The 14,442-nt window shown below is 43.5% G+C and overlaps 1 protein-coding gene across 1 annotated transcript; it reads left to right on the forward strand.

Moving 5' to 3' along the window:
* The first annotated feature begins 1,832 nt into the window (after positions 1-1,832).
* On the forward strand, positions 1,833-13,756 carry MESD (mesoderm development LRP chaperone). Its single transcript, XM_032771901.2, has 3 exons — positions 1,833-2,032; positions 8,467-8,699; positions 12,019-13,756. The coding sequence occupies exons 1-3, from the start codon at positions 1,862-1,864 to the stop codon at positions 12,281-12,283; spliced, it is 669 nt and encodes a 222-aa protein (XP_032627792.1). The 5' UTR covers positions 1,833-1,861; the 3' UTR covers positions 12,284-13,756.
* Positions 13,757-14,442: the final 686 nt, after the last annotated feature.

Below are 14,442 nucleotides of genomic sequence, written 5' to 3' on the forward strand. Positions count from 1 at the left end.
TACAAGTAGTTCCATTTAGGTAAAGTGAACTACTCAGGCAAGCAGAACTTGTACGTGCAATAGGAGCACCAGAAGACAAAGTAAAGAGGGGGTTTTTTTTGTTTTGTTTTTGGAGGGAAAATGTGGTATTAGAGACAATATTTCAAATTAGAAGCTTAGCGGTACATATTTTTTTTATTTGCATACACCAAAATCAGAGACAGAGATCCAGCTTCCTAAACTTTGAATATTTAGTCTGTAAATTTGAATGTTTTCAGTAAATGTAAATATCTTCCAGCAGTAAGAATGTTACCAGAATCATTTTTAATAAAAGCAACATTAACTATGGCAATCTGATAGATCAGATCAGATATTAGATACAGTGCCAAATCCTTGAACAAATATGTTAATTAATAATTTATGGGATAGCTTTGTGAAATGGCAGCTAATTAAAACACTGATTTGGTTACTGTTCATTTAATAAGCTAGAGGAATAGGCTTATGGTTTAACAGCTTCCTGTTTCGTCTGCTCATTTGTAGTAAAAATGTTAGAAAATGATAACATATAAAGTTTTTTCAAGCCCTAGCTGAGCACACCATGGCAGACCAAGGCGGTTGTAACTAGGGTAACCAGATAGCAAGTGTGAAAAATCGGGATGGGGTGGGGGGTAATAGGCATCTATAAGAAAAAGCCCAGAATATCGGGACTGTCCCTATAAAATCGGGACATCTGGTCACCGTAGCTGTAACAGACCCAAACCTTGGATCGCATGGGCTCTTAGATTTGTTGGGTCTGGAACAGAAGCCGGTCATTGCCTTAAACTCCAGCCTTCTGGGCATACACTAAGGCACATCCTCTATCCAGCTTCCTTTCCTTTGATATGGACTCCAGTCCACCTGCCAAGATCCTGAAAGCAGTGCTGGGTGCTGGCCCTTTCCAAGCTGCCTTAGAAGCTATAGCCCCTCATGGTTTCATCCTTCAGAGACAACATGGCAGTTAAAGCAAGTCTTCTGCTACAATTGCATGAGATCTCTGGGACATGTTCCAAAAGCCAGAGCATCCCCAACACTGGGAGCCAATCCTTACAGCACAGACTAAACATATCTGCAGTATTGCCAACTCTCATGCTTTTGTCATGAGTCTCATGATAATTATTGTTTTCTTTAAAGCCCCAGCTCCAGGAGTCAAGTGGATATGTGATGATTTCAGCCTTCTTTCTTTAAGAAAAAGTTTCTAGCCCTCATAGCTGCAGAGAAAGCTTCAAAATGTGACCCCAGTGCGTCCAAAAGGCTCAAAAAGCAGAAGGCAAGTAAAAAGAACAATAAATCTATTATTTTTACCTAGTCTCATGATTGTAAAGCCAATTTCAAGCTTGACTCTTGACTTTTGAACATTTGGGGTTGGCAGTGCCGCGTCCGTTCACCCACCTGAAGGAACGGCGAGGGCAGCAATCACTTACAGATGTTCAAACTTTACTTTACTTTCTGAACGGTCTTTTCAAACCTAGGGTCTCTTCCGTTACAGTGATCGGGCCGAACCCCGCCCTGCGTTACGCCCAGGCAGTCCCCTGGCCGCCAGTAGGGCTTGAGCTGGGCTGGGCCGGGCCTACGTGCGCGGAGGCTGCCCCCAGTGTCAAGCCAGGCTGGGAATGGATGAGTGACGCCTTCCTGTTAAAGGTGAGGCGGGCGGCACTTCTGCCTTTGGGCTCCCATCCCTGACCGGTAGATGGGCAGCCCCTGCTGCTGCCCTACCCCCATCTTCCGCCCGCCTCCCTTTCCGGGATCTCAGGCCAGGCCCCCGGGCAGAGGCCGAGCCGCTGTTGCCCCCGCCCCGGAGGCAGGACTCGGAGGAGGCACCTCCTCCTCACAGAGTCTGGAGAAGATGGCGGCGGCCGCTGGCTGGGCCGGCCTGGGCCTGGTGCTGCTGCTGCTGGCCGCGGCCGCCGGGAGTGGCGAGCCGGAGGGGAAGCGGCGGGCCCAGCCCGCCAAGAAGAAGAAGGACATTCGGGATTATAACGATGCGGACATGGCGCGGCTGCTGGAGCAGTGGGAGGTACGGGCTGGGTCGGGGCCCGGCACTGGCTCCCTCGGTCCCCCACTGCTCCCCGGTATCCACGTGGTGCCCCCCCCCCCCCGCGCTCAGCTTCCCGACCCCCGCTGCTTAGCCCTGAATTGACATGTGCTCCCCGCGGGGCCCTCGCGTCCCCATTGCTGTCCGCTTCCCTCCCGCGCCACGGGGCTCCGCGCAGCTCGGCCGCGGCCGACGGGAGGCCGCTCTCCTGCCCCAACGGGCGGCGGGACACTTCCCCAAAGCTGCTGTTGGAGCCGTGTCCGCCTGGGCGGGGACCGCGCTGGCTACTTCCCTCCGCTGGGCGGGGAGAACCGGCCGAGGTTCCCCTAACAAGGGGGTGGGGAGCGAGCTGTGCTGGTGGGGTCGGGGTTCCCTTGCCGGCAAAGGGGTTCGGCCCCGCTGTGACATACTCCATCTCCATCAGATAGAGGCGATAAAAGGTTTTGGGGGGGGATGGAATAAGTAGGATCCTAGGCCCCGCATGACCCCCCACCCCTTCCATCATCTGCCTGAAACCCCCAGTTATAGTCTGGGATGAGTGCAAGTAACCTGAGAGTTGGCAGTTTGAGCCCTGTCCACTTTACTGTGGCCAGAACTTGATTCCCTCCCTGCTTGAGAACTCTGCTGTGGTCAAAGCTAGTGAGCAAGTAGATAGTTATTTTGCGAGATTGAACGAACAGATACATGGTTTCTACTAGGTAGTTGTGGTTGAGAGGACAAATTAAGGTACCACATGTCATCAGTTATTCAGGTCAACTTATTGTAGCCCATTTTATTCTCCACTATCTCTTCCCAACTAGACTGACTTTCAAACTAGTTACTATTCGAGGCTCCAATCTTGCGGACCTGTACTACTCATACATGTTAACAACTTCATTTATTAAACAGTCATAAGTCACCAGGAGCAGATGGTATTCACCCAAGAGTTCTGAAGGAACTCAAATATGAAAGTGCAGAGCTACTAAGTGTGGTATGTAACCTATTGCTTAAATCAGTCTGTTAGGTTAGTTATCCACCAGTCAGCTGGTAAAGGCCAATTTAAAAAACCAAAAAAAAGAGTTTCTGAGGCGCTCCTGGCAATTATAGGCTGGTAAGCCTAACTTCAGTACCAGGCAGATGGGCTGAAATTATACTAAAGAACAGAATTATCAGACACACAGATGAACACAGTTAGTTGGGGAAGAGTCAACACACCTTTTGAAAAGGGAAATCGTACCTCACCAATCTATTAGAATGAGGGGGTCAGCAAATGTGGATCAAGTGATATAGTGGATATAGTGTACTTGGACTTTCAGAAAGCCTTTGACAAGGTCCCTCACCAAGAGTTCTTAAGCAAACTAGGCAGTTATGGGCTAAGATTGATGGATCAGTAACTGGCTAAAAGGAAACAATTGGAAGGAGTAAATGGTGATTTTTCAGGCTAGAGAGAGGTGAATAGCAATGTCTTCCAAGGATCTGTACTGAGGCCATTACTGTTCAAACATATTCATACAAAGTCTGGAAAATGGGGTAGACAATGATGTGGCAAAGTTTGGAGATGATACAAAATTACTCAAGATACTTAGGTCCAAAGCTGACTGCAGTGAGTTACAAAGGGATCTCACAAAACAGGGTGGTTTGGGCAACAGAATGGCAGGTGACATTCAGTGTTGTCAAATGCATAGTAATACACACTGGAAAGCATAATCCCAGCAGTATGTACAAAATGACGACTGCCAGATGATGGGATGGATCACTCAGTAATTGCCTGGTTCTGTTCATTCCCTTTGAAGAATCTGACATCAGCCACTCTAGCAGGGGTAGGCAACCTATGGCATGCGTGTCGAAGGTGGCATACAAGCTGATTTTCAGTGGCACTCACACTGCCCGGGTCCTGGGCACTGATCGGGGGGGGGGGGGAGGGTGCTCTGCATTTTAATTTAATTTTAAATGAAGCTTCTTAAGCATATTAAAAACCTTATTTACTTTACAAACAACAGTTGTTTAGTTATATGTTATAGACTTAAAGAAAGAAACCATCTGAAAATGTTAACAGGTGTTACCGGCACGTGAAACCTTAAATTAAAGTGAATAAATGAAGACTCAGCGCACCACTTCTGAAAGGTTGCTGACCCCTGTGCTATAGGAAGAATGGATATTGGGCTAGATGGATCATTGGCCATACTGGGTCAGACGGTTCTTATGTTCTGTTCACTTTCCTTTATTGCCTGTTCCCTGTCTCCCTATGGGTCCTTCTGTCGCTACAGTCTCTTCTATTTCTTTTCTCCCCATCTGCTGCCTTTTCTGTTTGTCTCTCCCAGATGCCACAGATCCTTCTGATTCCATTCCTTCCCCTGTGGTTGTGGTTCAGAATGTCTTGTTCTGTTTTTGAAAGCAGCAGAGGTAAAAATATATCACTTTTATCTGTACCCAGTTACACAGGGTTCCAAGTCAAAGTGTGGGAACTGGTTTTTGCATGTGCCTTTTGCACAGGAGATTTTTGCAGAGAAGACAAAAGCCACCTGATTCTGCTGAACCGAGTATTTTTGTTGAGCAACTTCTGGACTTCTAATTCTATGAACTGGCACTAAGGCTTTGTCTACAGGGAAAAAAGCACTGCATTAGAAATTGTGTAACCTAATATGTTTTAACTAAAATGATGTTAAAACATGATTTAACCCTTGGTTTAAAATGATGGTAATCATGACTAGCTAATATGCTTCCTTGTGGAGAGCCTTATTTTTTAGTGTTTCCTATCTCTGTGGTAACCAACAGCAAGGCTTGGAAAGTGGGAGTCACGCCCTGCCTTTCCAGGGGGCTGCCAAAAGAGCACACAGGCCTTGTGAGGCTGAAGAATTTGTAAGATGGCTATATGTGCACTCTCCTCTTCCTCCTCCTCATGTCCCCCTGCCTTTGCCACCTCCTCCCCCAACCTTCTGGATGTCAGAAAGGAAATTTGAAGTAGCTGTAAATGTGTGGGATGAGGAAACTGGAAGTGTCAGATAAAGGGCAGAGGAAGAAAAGGACAGTTATAACAGAGCATGGGATTGATAAAAATGAGACCATATGGAAGAATGGTTGTGGTGTTAGGAGTCAGGAAATACTAAAATTCAAATCCTGGCTCAGCTACTAACTTACTGTCTGGCTTTGGACAAGTTACTTTATCCCCCTACCTCAGTTTTCCCACTTGTATAATGAGAATATTTACCAGTCTCTCAGGGATGTTGAGGATTAATTCCCGATTATTTAATAATGTACCATATATCTTTATACACACAGGGCATAATCTTCAACTGCTCTGAACTCATTCTTGACACAGTTGAGGGAGGAAGGCAAAGTTACCGCTAAGCTGCTCTTATCCTTGCCTTGAACCTGCGAGCACATAGAACTGAATCAGACATGTAATAGTTAAAGGAGTTTAAGGGTTTTTAATGTATGCTTTTCATGGCTCCTGGGGGAGTTAAAGAGGGCAGTGATTGGCCAGCACGCATTGTGCTCAGGCCTTGCCCATTATACTGGAGGGGCAAGTAGCATGGAGCACACTACATCTTCTTTATGCCACCCAAGGGTTCCCATATGTCAGGGTAATCTCTAACAGCCCCTCCACGGTTGCTTTCCCTCTACTTTGTATAGTCTGAAGAGCATAAGAGAGCCAGAAGTGGAGCCAAAATCTGGGCCAGAATTCTTTCCATGGCTAAAATTTATGTTCTTTAAAACCATTTATTATTGCACTAATTTTAAACTTCGACATACCCCAGAGTTGGCTCACAGCTAAAATCATAAATTACCACAGGTTTTTTAAGCTAATTCTGTAATAGAAATATATACAATACAGTATGTGGAAATCAATAACAGAGAGCGTTCATTTTAGGAAGGGGTATGTGAGGAGAAAACAGAGAAAGTGGTGGTGTATGAGTGTCATTTAATCCATTTAGTACTTTGTGAAACTTCATGTTCATACATGCCTGGCAGACTTACCTATTCATTTTATACTGAAAATCACGTGTTTGTCTTGCTTCTAGTTATTAGTTTTGGACTTCACACAGTAATACATATCTCTTCTATAAAGCTTTCTGAGAGATCTTCAAGTGATGAAGTGCTGTGTAGAGAAGCTGTCAATCACTCCTTTTGATGGAAGGTTGTACTTGCTCAAACCAAAGCAATACTAATTTGAGAAAATGAATAAATTTTCATAGCCCTTCAGCTAATTGATATTAATAGGCAGGTGGTGTTACTGCAGTCTTAGCCAGTTTGAGTAATGTATAAGGATTAGTTGAAACTTTGTATTCCTAGCTCCTCTTTTCAAAAGTACAAAATAAATTACATTTGTGTGTGTCATAAACAGATAGCTAAGGGTTAATGTTTCTTTTACCTGTAAAGGGTTAACAAAGGGAACCAAACACCTGACCAGAGGACCAATCAGGAAACCGGATTTTTCAAAGTGAGGGAGGGAACTTCTGGGTGTGTTTTGTCTTTGTTCTGCCTGTTTGTTTTCTCTCGGCTATGAGGGAAGAGCTTTTTTTTTTTTTTTCTATCTCCAAGCTTCTCTCTACCCTTCTGTTCCCAAGTTGTGAGTACAAAAGGAAAAGCAATAGGTTTATATTGTATTTTGTATTTACATGTGTGGAGTTGCTGGAATGTTTAAATTGGATATCTTTTTGAATAAGGCTGATTATTCATATTTTCTTTTAAGCAATAGCCCTGTGTTATGTCATCTTGATGCAGTGATCATGTCATGTGTTTTTTCTTTCTTTTTTATATAAAGCTTTCTTTTTAAAACTTGTTGGATTTTCTTTTCCTAGTTAAGGCAAGGGGATAGGAATCTCTGTGCCAGGAGTACTGTCTCTCTCAGGGAAAGACTGGGAGGGGGGAGAAGAAGGAGGGGGGAAGGTAAATCGTCCTCTCTGTTTTGTGTTTCAAGGGATTGAAGCAGGGAAATCTCCTAGTATCCCCAGGGCGGGAAAATCTGGGAGGAAGTAAAGAGCAGGAAGGGAAGTGGGTTATTTCCCTTTGTTGGAGGCTCAGGGCATCTGAGTCTTGGGGGTCCCCCAGGGAAAGGTTTGGGGAGACCAGAGAGTTTATCAGGTACTCAGAATCCTGATTGGTAGCAGCGAGATAAGATCCAAGCTGGTAATTAAGCTTGGAGGTTCATGCTAAGCACCCAGATTTTGGACGCTAAGGTCCAGATTTGGGACAGAGGTTTATTACAGTGTGGCTTAAACCAATTTTAGAATAGTACTGAGAATTGCTTTTCTGTTTCGTAAAAATTATTTCTCAGTAATATGCTTTACGCTTTCACAATACTTTACAAACATGCCCTTTCTCAGCATCTCCAAAAAGTGTTCTTCCCAATTTTCAGGAATGGGGACTAGGCAGAGAGAATAAGGATGGGATTTTCAGAAGTGTTTGTGATCTTTTTCCCCATGGAATTTGTGCTAGTAAATCACTTACATGCTTGTGAAAAATCCACCATAAATGATTTACTGAAGGCTGCACAGTAAGTTGGTAGCAGAGCTGGGAGGAACTTAGAATTTCTGAGCTCAGTCCACTAGACAACTACGCCTCTACCCTGGTATAACGTGACCCGATATAACATGAATTCGGATATAACGCGGTAAAGCAGTGCTCCGGGGGACAGGGCTGCACACTCCGGCAGATCAAAGCAAGTTCAATATATAGCGGTTTCACCTATAATGCAGTAAGATTTTTTTTTTTTTTTTTTTTTTTTTTTTTTTTGTCTCCCAAGGACATTGTTTTATCGGGGTAGAGGTGTATTCTCTCTTTTTGGCTCTGCTTTGTATATACAACTCGCAAAAGTTCAATCAAAACCAGTTTGCAAGCAGTGAAGAAGGAAAAGCTTAAATACCTATTTAAGAAGTAACACTGTAATTCCCCAAAGTAAAAGACTGCAGAACAACGTTGTGATAGAAATTCAATTTAAAACCCTAGGTCAGTGAGTAAAAAAGCAAACTCCACTTGTTCCAGACAGGAAAACAGCTGCGGCCATTCATCCGAACCAGCATTCTTTTCCTGTCTCCATCATGTGGTCGGAGGATAATACCTGATTCATAAGCTGGTGTAGGGCATGGTGTAGAAATGAAGGTAAATGTACAGGGAACCTAAATTTAAAAAAAAAAAAAAAAAAATTTCAGGAAGAGCTACTAACTCTTAAGGGTGTGTGTGTACATGTACATTGCAACACTGCTTTTGTAGGTTCCACAAAGTATACAAGGTGCATGCAATTTTGCTATATTTGTCTTTATTTTAGAATCCTCATAATTAAACACATCTTGCTCTTTATCACAAGTAGTGTCTAATAATTTTCTAAACTAAACAGTGACAAATGTCAAAAGAATAGTTCTGCAATGGGTTGGAGTTTATATTGAGGTGGCGCGTTAAGTTTAATGTGTAATTAAAATCTGTTTGTTTCAAAACAGAAAGATGATGACATAGAAGAGGGAGATCTTCCTGAACACAAAAGGCCATCAGCACCAATAGACTTCTCCGAAATTGATCCAAGCAAGCCTGAGAGTATCCTGAAAATGACAAAAAAAGGGAAGACTCTTATGATGTTTGTCACAGTGTCAGGAAATCCCACTGAAAAAGAGACTGAGGAAATTACCAGCCTGTGGCAAGGCAGTCTCTTCAATGCAAACTATGATGTACAAAGGTAAATAATTGTTTTCACAGTTCTGTATGGCTTTGACAGGACCCTGATGTTTCTTTCTCGAAGTGTTCTTCAGAGCTGTTCTGTTTCTCTCGGTCTGTTTCTTTGCTCTCCTAAATCACTGTTTATACCTTTTTAGCCTTCCTTCAAGCCTCCTTGGTAGTAGTGTGGTCAGGTATACAAAGCTTCTTTAAGACTTAAGGTATGTCTATACTGTAAACGTGGATCCACCTTTATGAGGTTGACTTATAGCCACCACAGTAATCTCTGTGGTGGTGCATGTCCACACTACCCTCCTTGGGTCGGTGATGTGTGTCCTCAGCAGCAGCGCTTCCACCAACCGAAGAGGGGCAGTGTGGGGAACTGAGAGCCCAGTCTCTCAGCTCTGCTGGCAGCTTCCTGCCAGTAGTGCCCCAAGGTGGGCAGGGAGCCGCCCAAGCTTCTTGCCCTAGGTCTCAGGCGGAAGCAGCATCCAGCTACCCAGCTCTCCAGGGGAGCAGAGGCTCTCCCCCCCTCCCCCCCCCGCCCCATGTGAAATTGACAAGACAGCCAGTGTAAAGGACGCAGCCTCTGCACGGACACTGCATCACCCTAACTACACCAACTAAGCCTTACACCACTCGTGGAGGTGGAATTATTCTATCGGTGTTGTAGGGCACTTTCATCGGCAGGAGGAAGGCTGTAATGTAGACATTGACATAATTAGGTTGACATAGGTTGACATATGGCAGTTTAATTGTATAGTGTAGACCAGCCCTTAGTCATAGTGTCTGTATGGCCTATCCTTTTTCTAACTCAATCCAGCCATCTGTCTTTTTAATTGTAATTGTTTATGTGCTTGATGAGAAAGTATTCCACCTGGAAGTCTGTGTCATCACTAAGGCCAGGTCTACACTGCAACTTTAAATCGGTTTAATGGCCGATATACCGATTTAACGCTGTATCCGTTCACATGACGTCGTCATTAATATCGAGTTAAGACGTTGATAAATGATTTCAAACTCCTCCAAACTGAGAGAGTAAGCGCTAAATTCGATAGGATAACTCGGATAGGGTCGTGTGGAGGAAATCAACGTTATTGGCCTCGCGGACGGCACCAGTAGGTCAGAGCACTGACCGCTCGGACAGCAACTGAATCGGACTGGCAGGGGCAGGTAACATGGAAAAAGCCTGCGAACGTTTTGAGATTACATTTCCTCGTTGCCCAGCGTGGACTCTGATCAGCACGCTGGCGATGCGAGGTCGAAGATGAAAAAGAGCTCCACTAGACGGTGGGACGGAGAAGAACAGTCTGAATCGCGTATGGGGCAGACAAATCTGTTTGTAACACTCTCGTACAGAACCGAATGCCGAAGCGTTAATAAAAGATCCCAGGAAAAGCCTGCGTGAAAGCGTAACGGAAGCGCAGAGACCCAAATGGACGCTCAGGAGAGGGAGGGTACTGAGAGACTCAGCTATCCCACAGTCACACAGCAGTTCTGAAATTATTGACATTCCTTGGCTGATGCTCCACATTCTTAGGGTCAAACGTTCGCAAGGGTTCTGGCGGTTAGGGAAAGCTCCTCAGTTTTTCCCCCCACCAGACGTGAAAAAAAAGGGAAAGATTGCCTGTGCTAGGTGGCGTGTGTCAAATCGGCAGGAAAAGAGGGCGACAAAAGGTGTTGCTGCCTTCACAAAGGGAGGGGTGAGGCTGTACCCAGCACCACCCGGGGCAGTGTTTTCTGCCCCATCAGGCACTGTGCTCTCAACACGGAAGTGGGAACTATGGGATAGCTGAGGAACAGCTACCCACAGTGCACCGCTCCTGAAATCGATGGTAGCTTTGGACTATGGACGCAAACAATCGATTTCAGGATCCCACTGTGGACGCGCTAAACTGATTTTATTAGATCTGTTTTGTAATATCGGTTTAAGCTAATTCGAAATAATCGTGCAGCGTAGACGTACCCTGAGCTTTTAATTCCTTTTACTAAAAATAAACTTTCAGAGATCCTTTCGAAATAGAAGGATGATAGATTGCCTGTGCTGGTGAGGAGGCAGACAGAGTTCTGTTGCTATATTGATCTTGCATCCACTAATGGAATACTGTTTATTTCTTTTTCTGTGAAAGAGATTTAATGCATGTTGGCAGTTTATTTATTAGCTACTTAATAGAATCTTGTTGTAATATTTTTCATATATTCTTAAATATTCATCAACTACATTTTTGAAACATAGGCAGATGTGTCTTTCTGTGGTTTCCTTGAAGGCACCAAGTCTCAACACAGCCAAAAACTTTAGATAATTTAATATCCTCGTTCTTACTTAGTTTTTGAGCTTATATTCTTCACTTTCCTCTTTGCTTTGTTTTATACATATTAATGAGTATTTATTGTAAGTAAGGCTATGGTTTAGTCACGGGTATTTTTAGTAGAAGTAACGGGCAGTAAACAAAAATTCACAGCCCGTGACCAGTCTCTGACTTTTACCCATGACTAAAACTTGGGATGGGTTTGCCTACCTGCCTCCACGCCTGACCCCCAGCAGCAGCAGCAGAGTCAGTTTGGGTGTGGGAATGGGCAAGGGGTTGGGGCCCGGGACGGGGTGAGGCTGGCTGTGGCGGTGCTTGCCTGGGGGGCTCCCCGGAAGCGGCAACACCCATCTCGCTCAGCTCCGCCCTAAGTAGGGGGGTCAGGTAGTTCTGCGCGCTGCCTCAGCCTGCAGGCACTGCCCCTGTAGCTCCTGTTTGCTGCGATTCCCTGCCAATGGGAGCTGTGAAGCCAGCACTCTGAGCAGAGGCAGCCCCCAGAGCTGCCTGGCCATGCATGTGCCTAGCAGCTGAGCAAGGGCGATGTCACCGCTTCTGGGAAGCCCCCCAGGTAAGCAGTGGCCAGAACCTGCCTCACCCCATCCTGTGCCCCCCCATGCCCCTTCCCACACTCAAACTCTGCTGCTGGGTGCGCGGTGATCAGACTGCCCCAGCAGCAGCCGATGCAACTGGCACAGGAGCCACTGCGGAAGTCATGGAGGTCACGGAATCTGTGACTTCTGTGACAAACTCGCAGACTTAATTATAAGATATCAACACTTTTATGTGTAGCTAATAGCAGTAGTTGTATAACAGCAAATTTCCTGGCGAGACTAATAAGAAATTGTACTTGCTACCATGGTGTGTGTTTTGGGTTGAGCACGATCTGCTTTTTAAAAAAAAAAAAAAAAAAAAAGGCAGATGTACCACTTAATGCTACTAAGTACACCCTGCTCTTGGAATAGCTCTAAATGAAACATAATGTTTTGAGCACTTCAAAGACCAAATGCTAATTGACAAGTTTTTTTCATCTAGGTTTATTGTTGGCTCAAATCGTGCCATCTATATGCTACGTGATGGGAGCTATGCGTGGGAGATCAAAGACTTTCTGGTAAATCAGGAGAGGTGTGCAGATGTAACTCTAGAAGGTCAGGTGTACCCTGGCAAAGGAGCAAAAGAAAGTGAAAAAGTAAAAAATAAAACCAAACCAGAGAAAACTAAAAAGAAAAAAGATGCAGACAAGAAATCGAAACCCCTCAAAGAAGACAACCGAGCTACCAAACAGAGAGAAGATCTATGACAAACAAATTAATCAGACTGAATATAGTAAATCAACACTTTTGTTGTTCACAGAGGAAACCAACTAACTGTCTCTAAGTTTTGCAGCCTTATCCATACAATTTCTGTCTGTTTAGGGGGGCGGGGGTGGGAATAAGAAGACAAAGGATTACTGGGTTTAAGAGAGCGTATTTTTAAATGCACCAATTTACTTATTAATATTGGGCATTTACTTAATAACAGCTAAGTTAATGTTTAGTGTCTTGGGGTTACCTACTTTAGATAGCAACTTTCTTATGTTTTACTCAATTGGTTTAAGGTTAAAATAGGCACCAATGCATCTGATGTTATGGACTTTGTTCATATGACGAGAAAGGAAAAAGAATTGTGATCCTTACAGTGCACCAAAGTTAATATGTAGTCGTAGTTGGCCATTGTGGTTAGGTAAGTCAATTATGTCAATGATTCACAGTCACTGCTATGTAGTAGACTAAACTGGCGCTGTATGTTCCTGGCAGCCATTATACAGACTCTGCTCAGTCAGTAATAGTCGCTATGATTTTAATGGATTATACTCTGATTTTAAGCAGAGTATACCCTCAGAGTACCACAGCTGGCATTGAAATAGATGCTTGGATGCATAATATAATATAGACAAATACAAAAACTGTTTTGTTTGTACTCTGAATTAGCTAAAGCAAGGAGATTCTCAGGACCTGATTCTCTAGTCATCTGTATCTGCGAAAATGAGGCATAACCCTACAGGCATCAATGGAGTTATAATGCCAGTCTGAAAATGGTCTAAGTGAAAGAAGAATCAGGCCCATGGCCAATCCCCAAATGTATTTAGGTGCCTAACTCCCATTGAATTCAATGGGAGCTAGATACCTAAATACCTTTTGAGGATCTGGGCCTTGGTGTGTTAACTGCCAATCTAGTTTTTGTTTCAGCAAGCAGAGTTCTTACAGAGTAAAAGAGAAGTGAGTTAAAAGAGAAGCAGCCTTAACTCTGAATTTGTTTTTTATTGGTTTGAGAGCTTTTATAACTCTCTATAAATATTAATTGCAGTGTGAAGAAAATTGATGTAGTACTAGCCATCTAGGGCCTGACCATTCTGTCAGTTACATGCTAACAGCTCCCATTAAAAGGAGTTACGGGGAGAATTTGATGGTTTCTAATAATTAGTTCAGTCTACTTAAATACTTCCTCATTAAAATTATTGAATCAGTCTCCTTTTGCAACAACCATAAATACTGGGAAAGTTGAGTGCGGGTGAGAGGTGGAGGATTTAAATCCTCTTTGAAAGACAATTAGTTTAAATAGAAGTTTTTTATTCTAACTGTGTGCACATAAATGTATGACTTTTGACGTTTTTCCTCAAATATGTTGAGGAATAAATGCATAATGACCCTGAGCACACATCAATTTCAGGATGAGAGGCACAGTGTTAGATATCTGTTTGATATTACTGAAATAAAGTTACTTTGATTTTTAAGGTGCCAAAATTCATGTGTTTTTAATAACGAAAAGGTCCTGACTTGAACCGTAATGGTTAATCTTTTTGCACTGAAGTATTTGGTAAGTGATTGACTTAGTGAGTGTTTGTTTCAGAATAAGAATGTAATTAGATTTGTACACAAATAGAACCTGGTTTAGTTGTTGTTTCAAAATTCACCTTTTACAATTGTGGGCATGATATGTTTGTTTCAGTAAATTTATCTTTGCGTCACAGGATCATCCCTCTCCGGTTTCCATAATTACTCACAAAAAGACTAAAATATTTTGATGAAGTATGCGTATCTTCACTCTTCCACTTGCAGGTCTTTGTGTGAACTAAAGATTAGATTGTAGTGAATTGCGGTCAGAAAGGTTGCTGTAAATGTATATCTGCCCAGTACTCTGAGTGAAAAGCTATAAAGCATGTGTGTCTTGGGGATTAATTATATTGCTTTTCTGCGCTACTATTCATGGCAAAGATACAGAGCAGTTCAGACAACTCTGTAGATATTTGATATTCAGAATGTTTTCTGCTCTTGTAAACACATTGTTGTCTCATCTATCATTGATCTGTTGCTTGCCGGTACTCATTCTGCATTGTTTTTACTTGGAGTATTTTTTCATTTTTCAGGAAGGAATCACAAGCAAACTCAAACTGTGAGATCCAGTGTTTCTTAGTATATA

This window comes from Chelonoidis abingdonii, chromosome 9, assembly GCF_003597395.2.
Source record: "Chelonoidis abingdonii isolate Lonesome George chromosome 9, CheloAbing_2.0, whole genome shotgun sequence".
Lineage (NCBI taxonomy): Eukaryota > Metazoa > Chordata > Testudines > Testudinidae > Chelonoidis > Chelonoidis abingdonii.

Excerpts from the sequence above, each read along its gene's own strand:
- MESD (XM_032771901.2), top strand. The coding sequence starts at position 1,862 with ATGGCGGCGGCCGCTGGCTGGGCCGGCCTGGGCCTGGTGCTGCTGCTG. Across the intron at positions 2,033-8,466 it reads GGCTGCTGGAGCAGTGGGAG|AAAGATGATGACATAGAAGA; the intron begins GTACGGGCTGGG and ends GTTTCAAAACAG. Across the intron at positions 8,700-12,018 it reads GCAAACTATGATGTACAAAG|GTTTATTGTTGGCTCAAATC; the intron begins GTAAATAATTGT and ends TTTTTCATCTAG.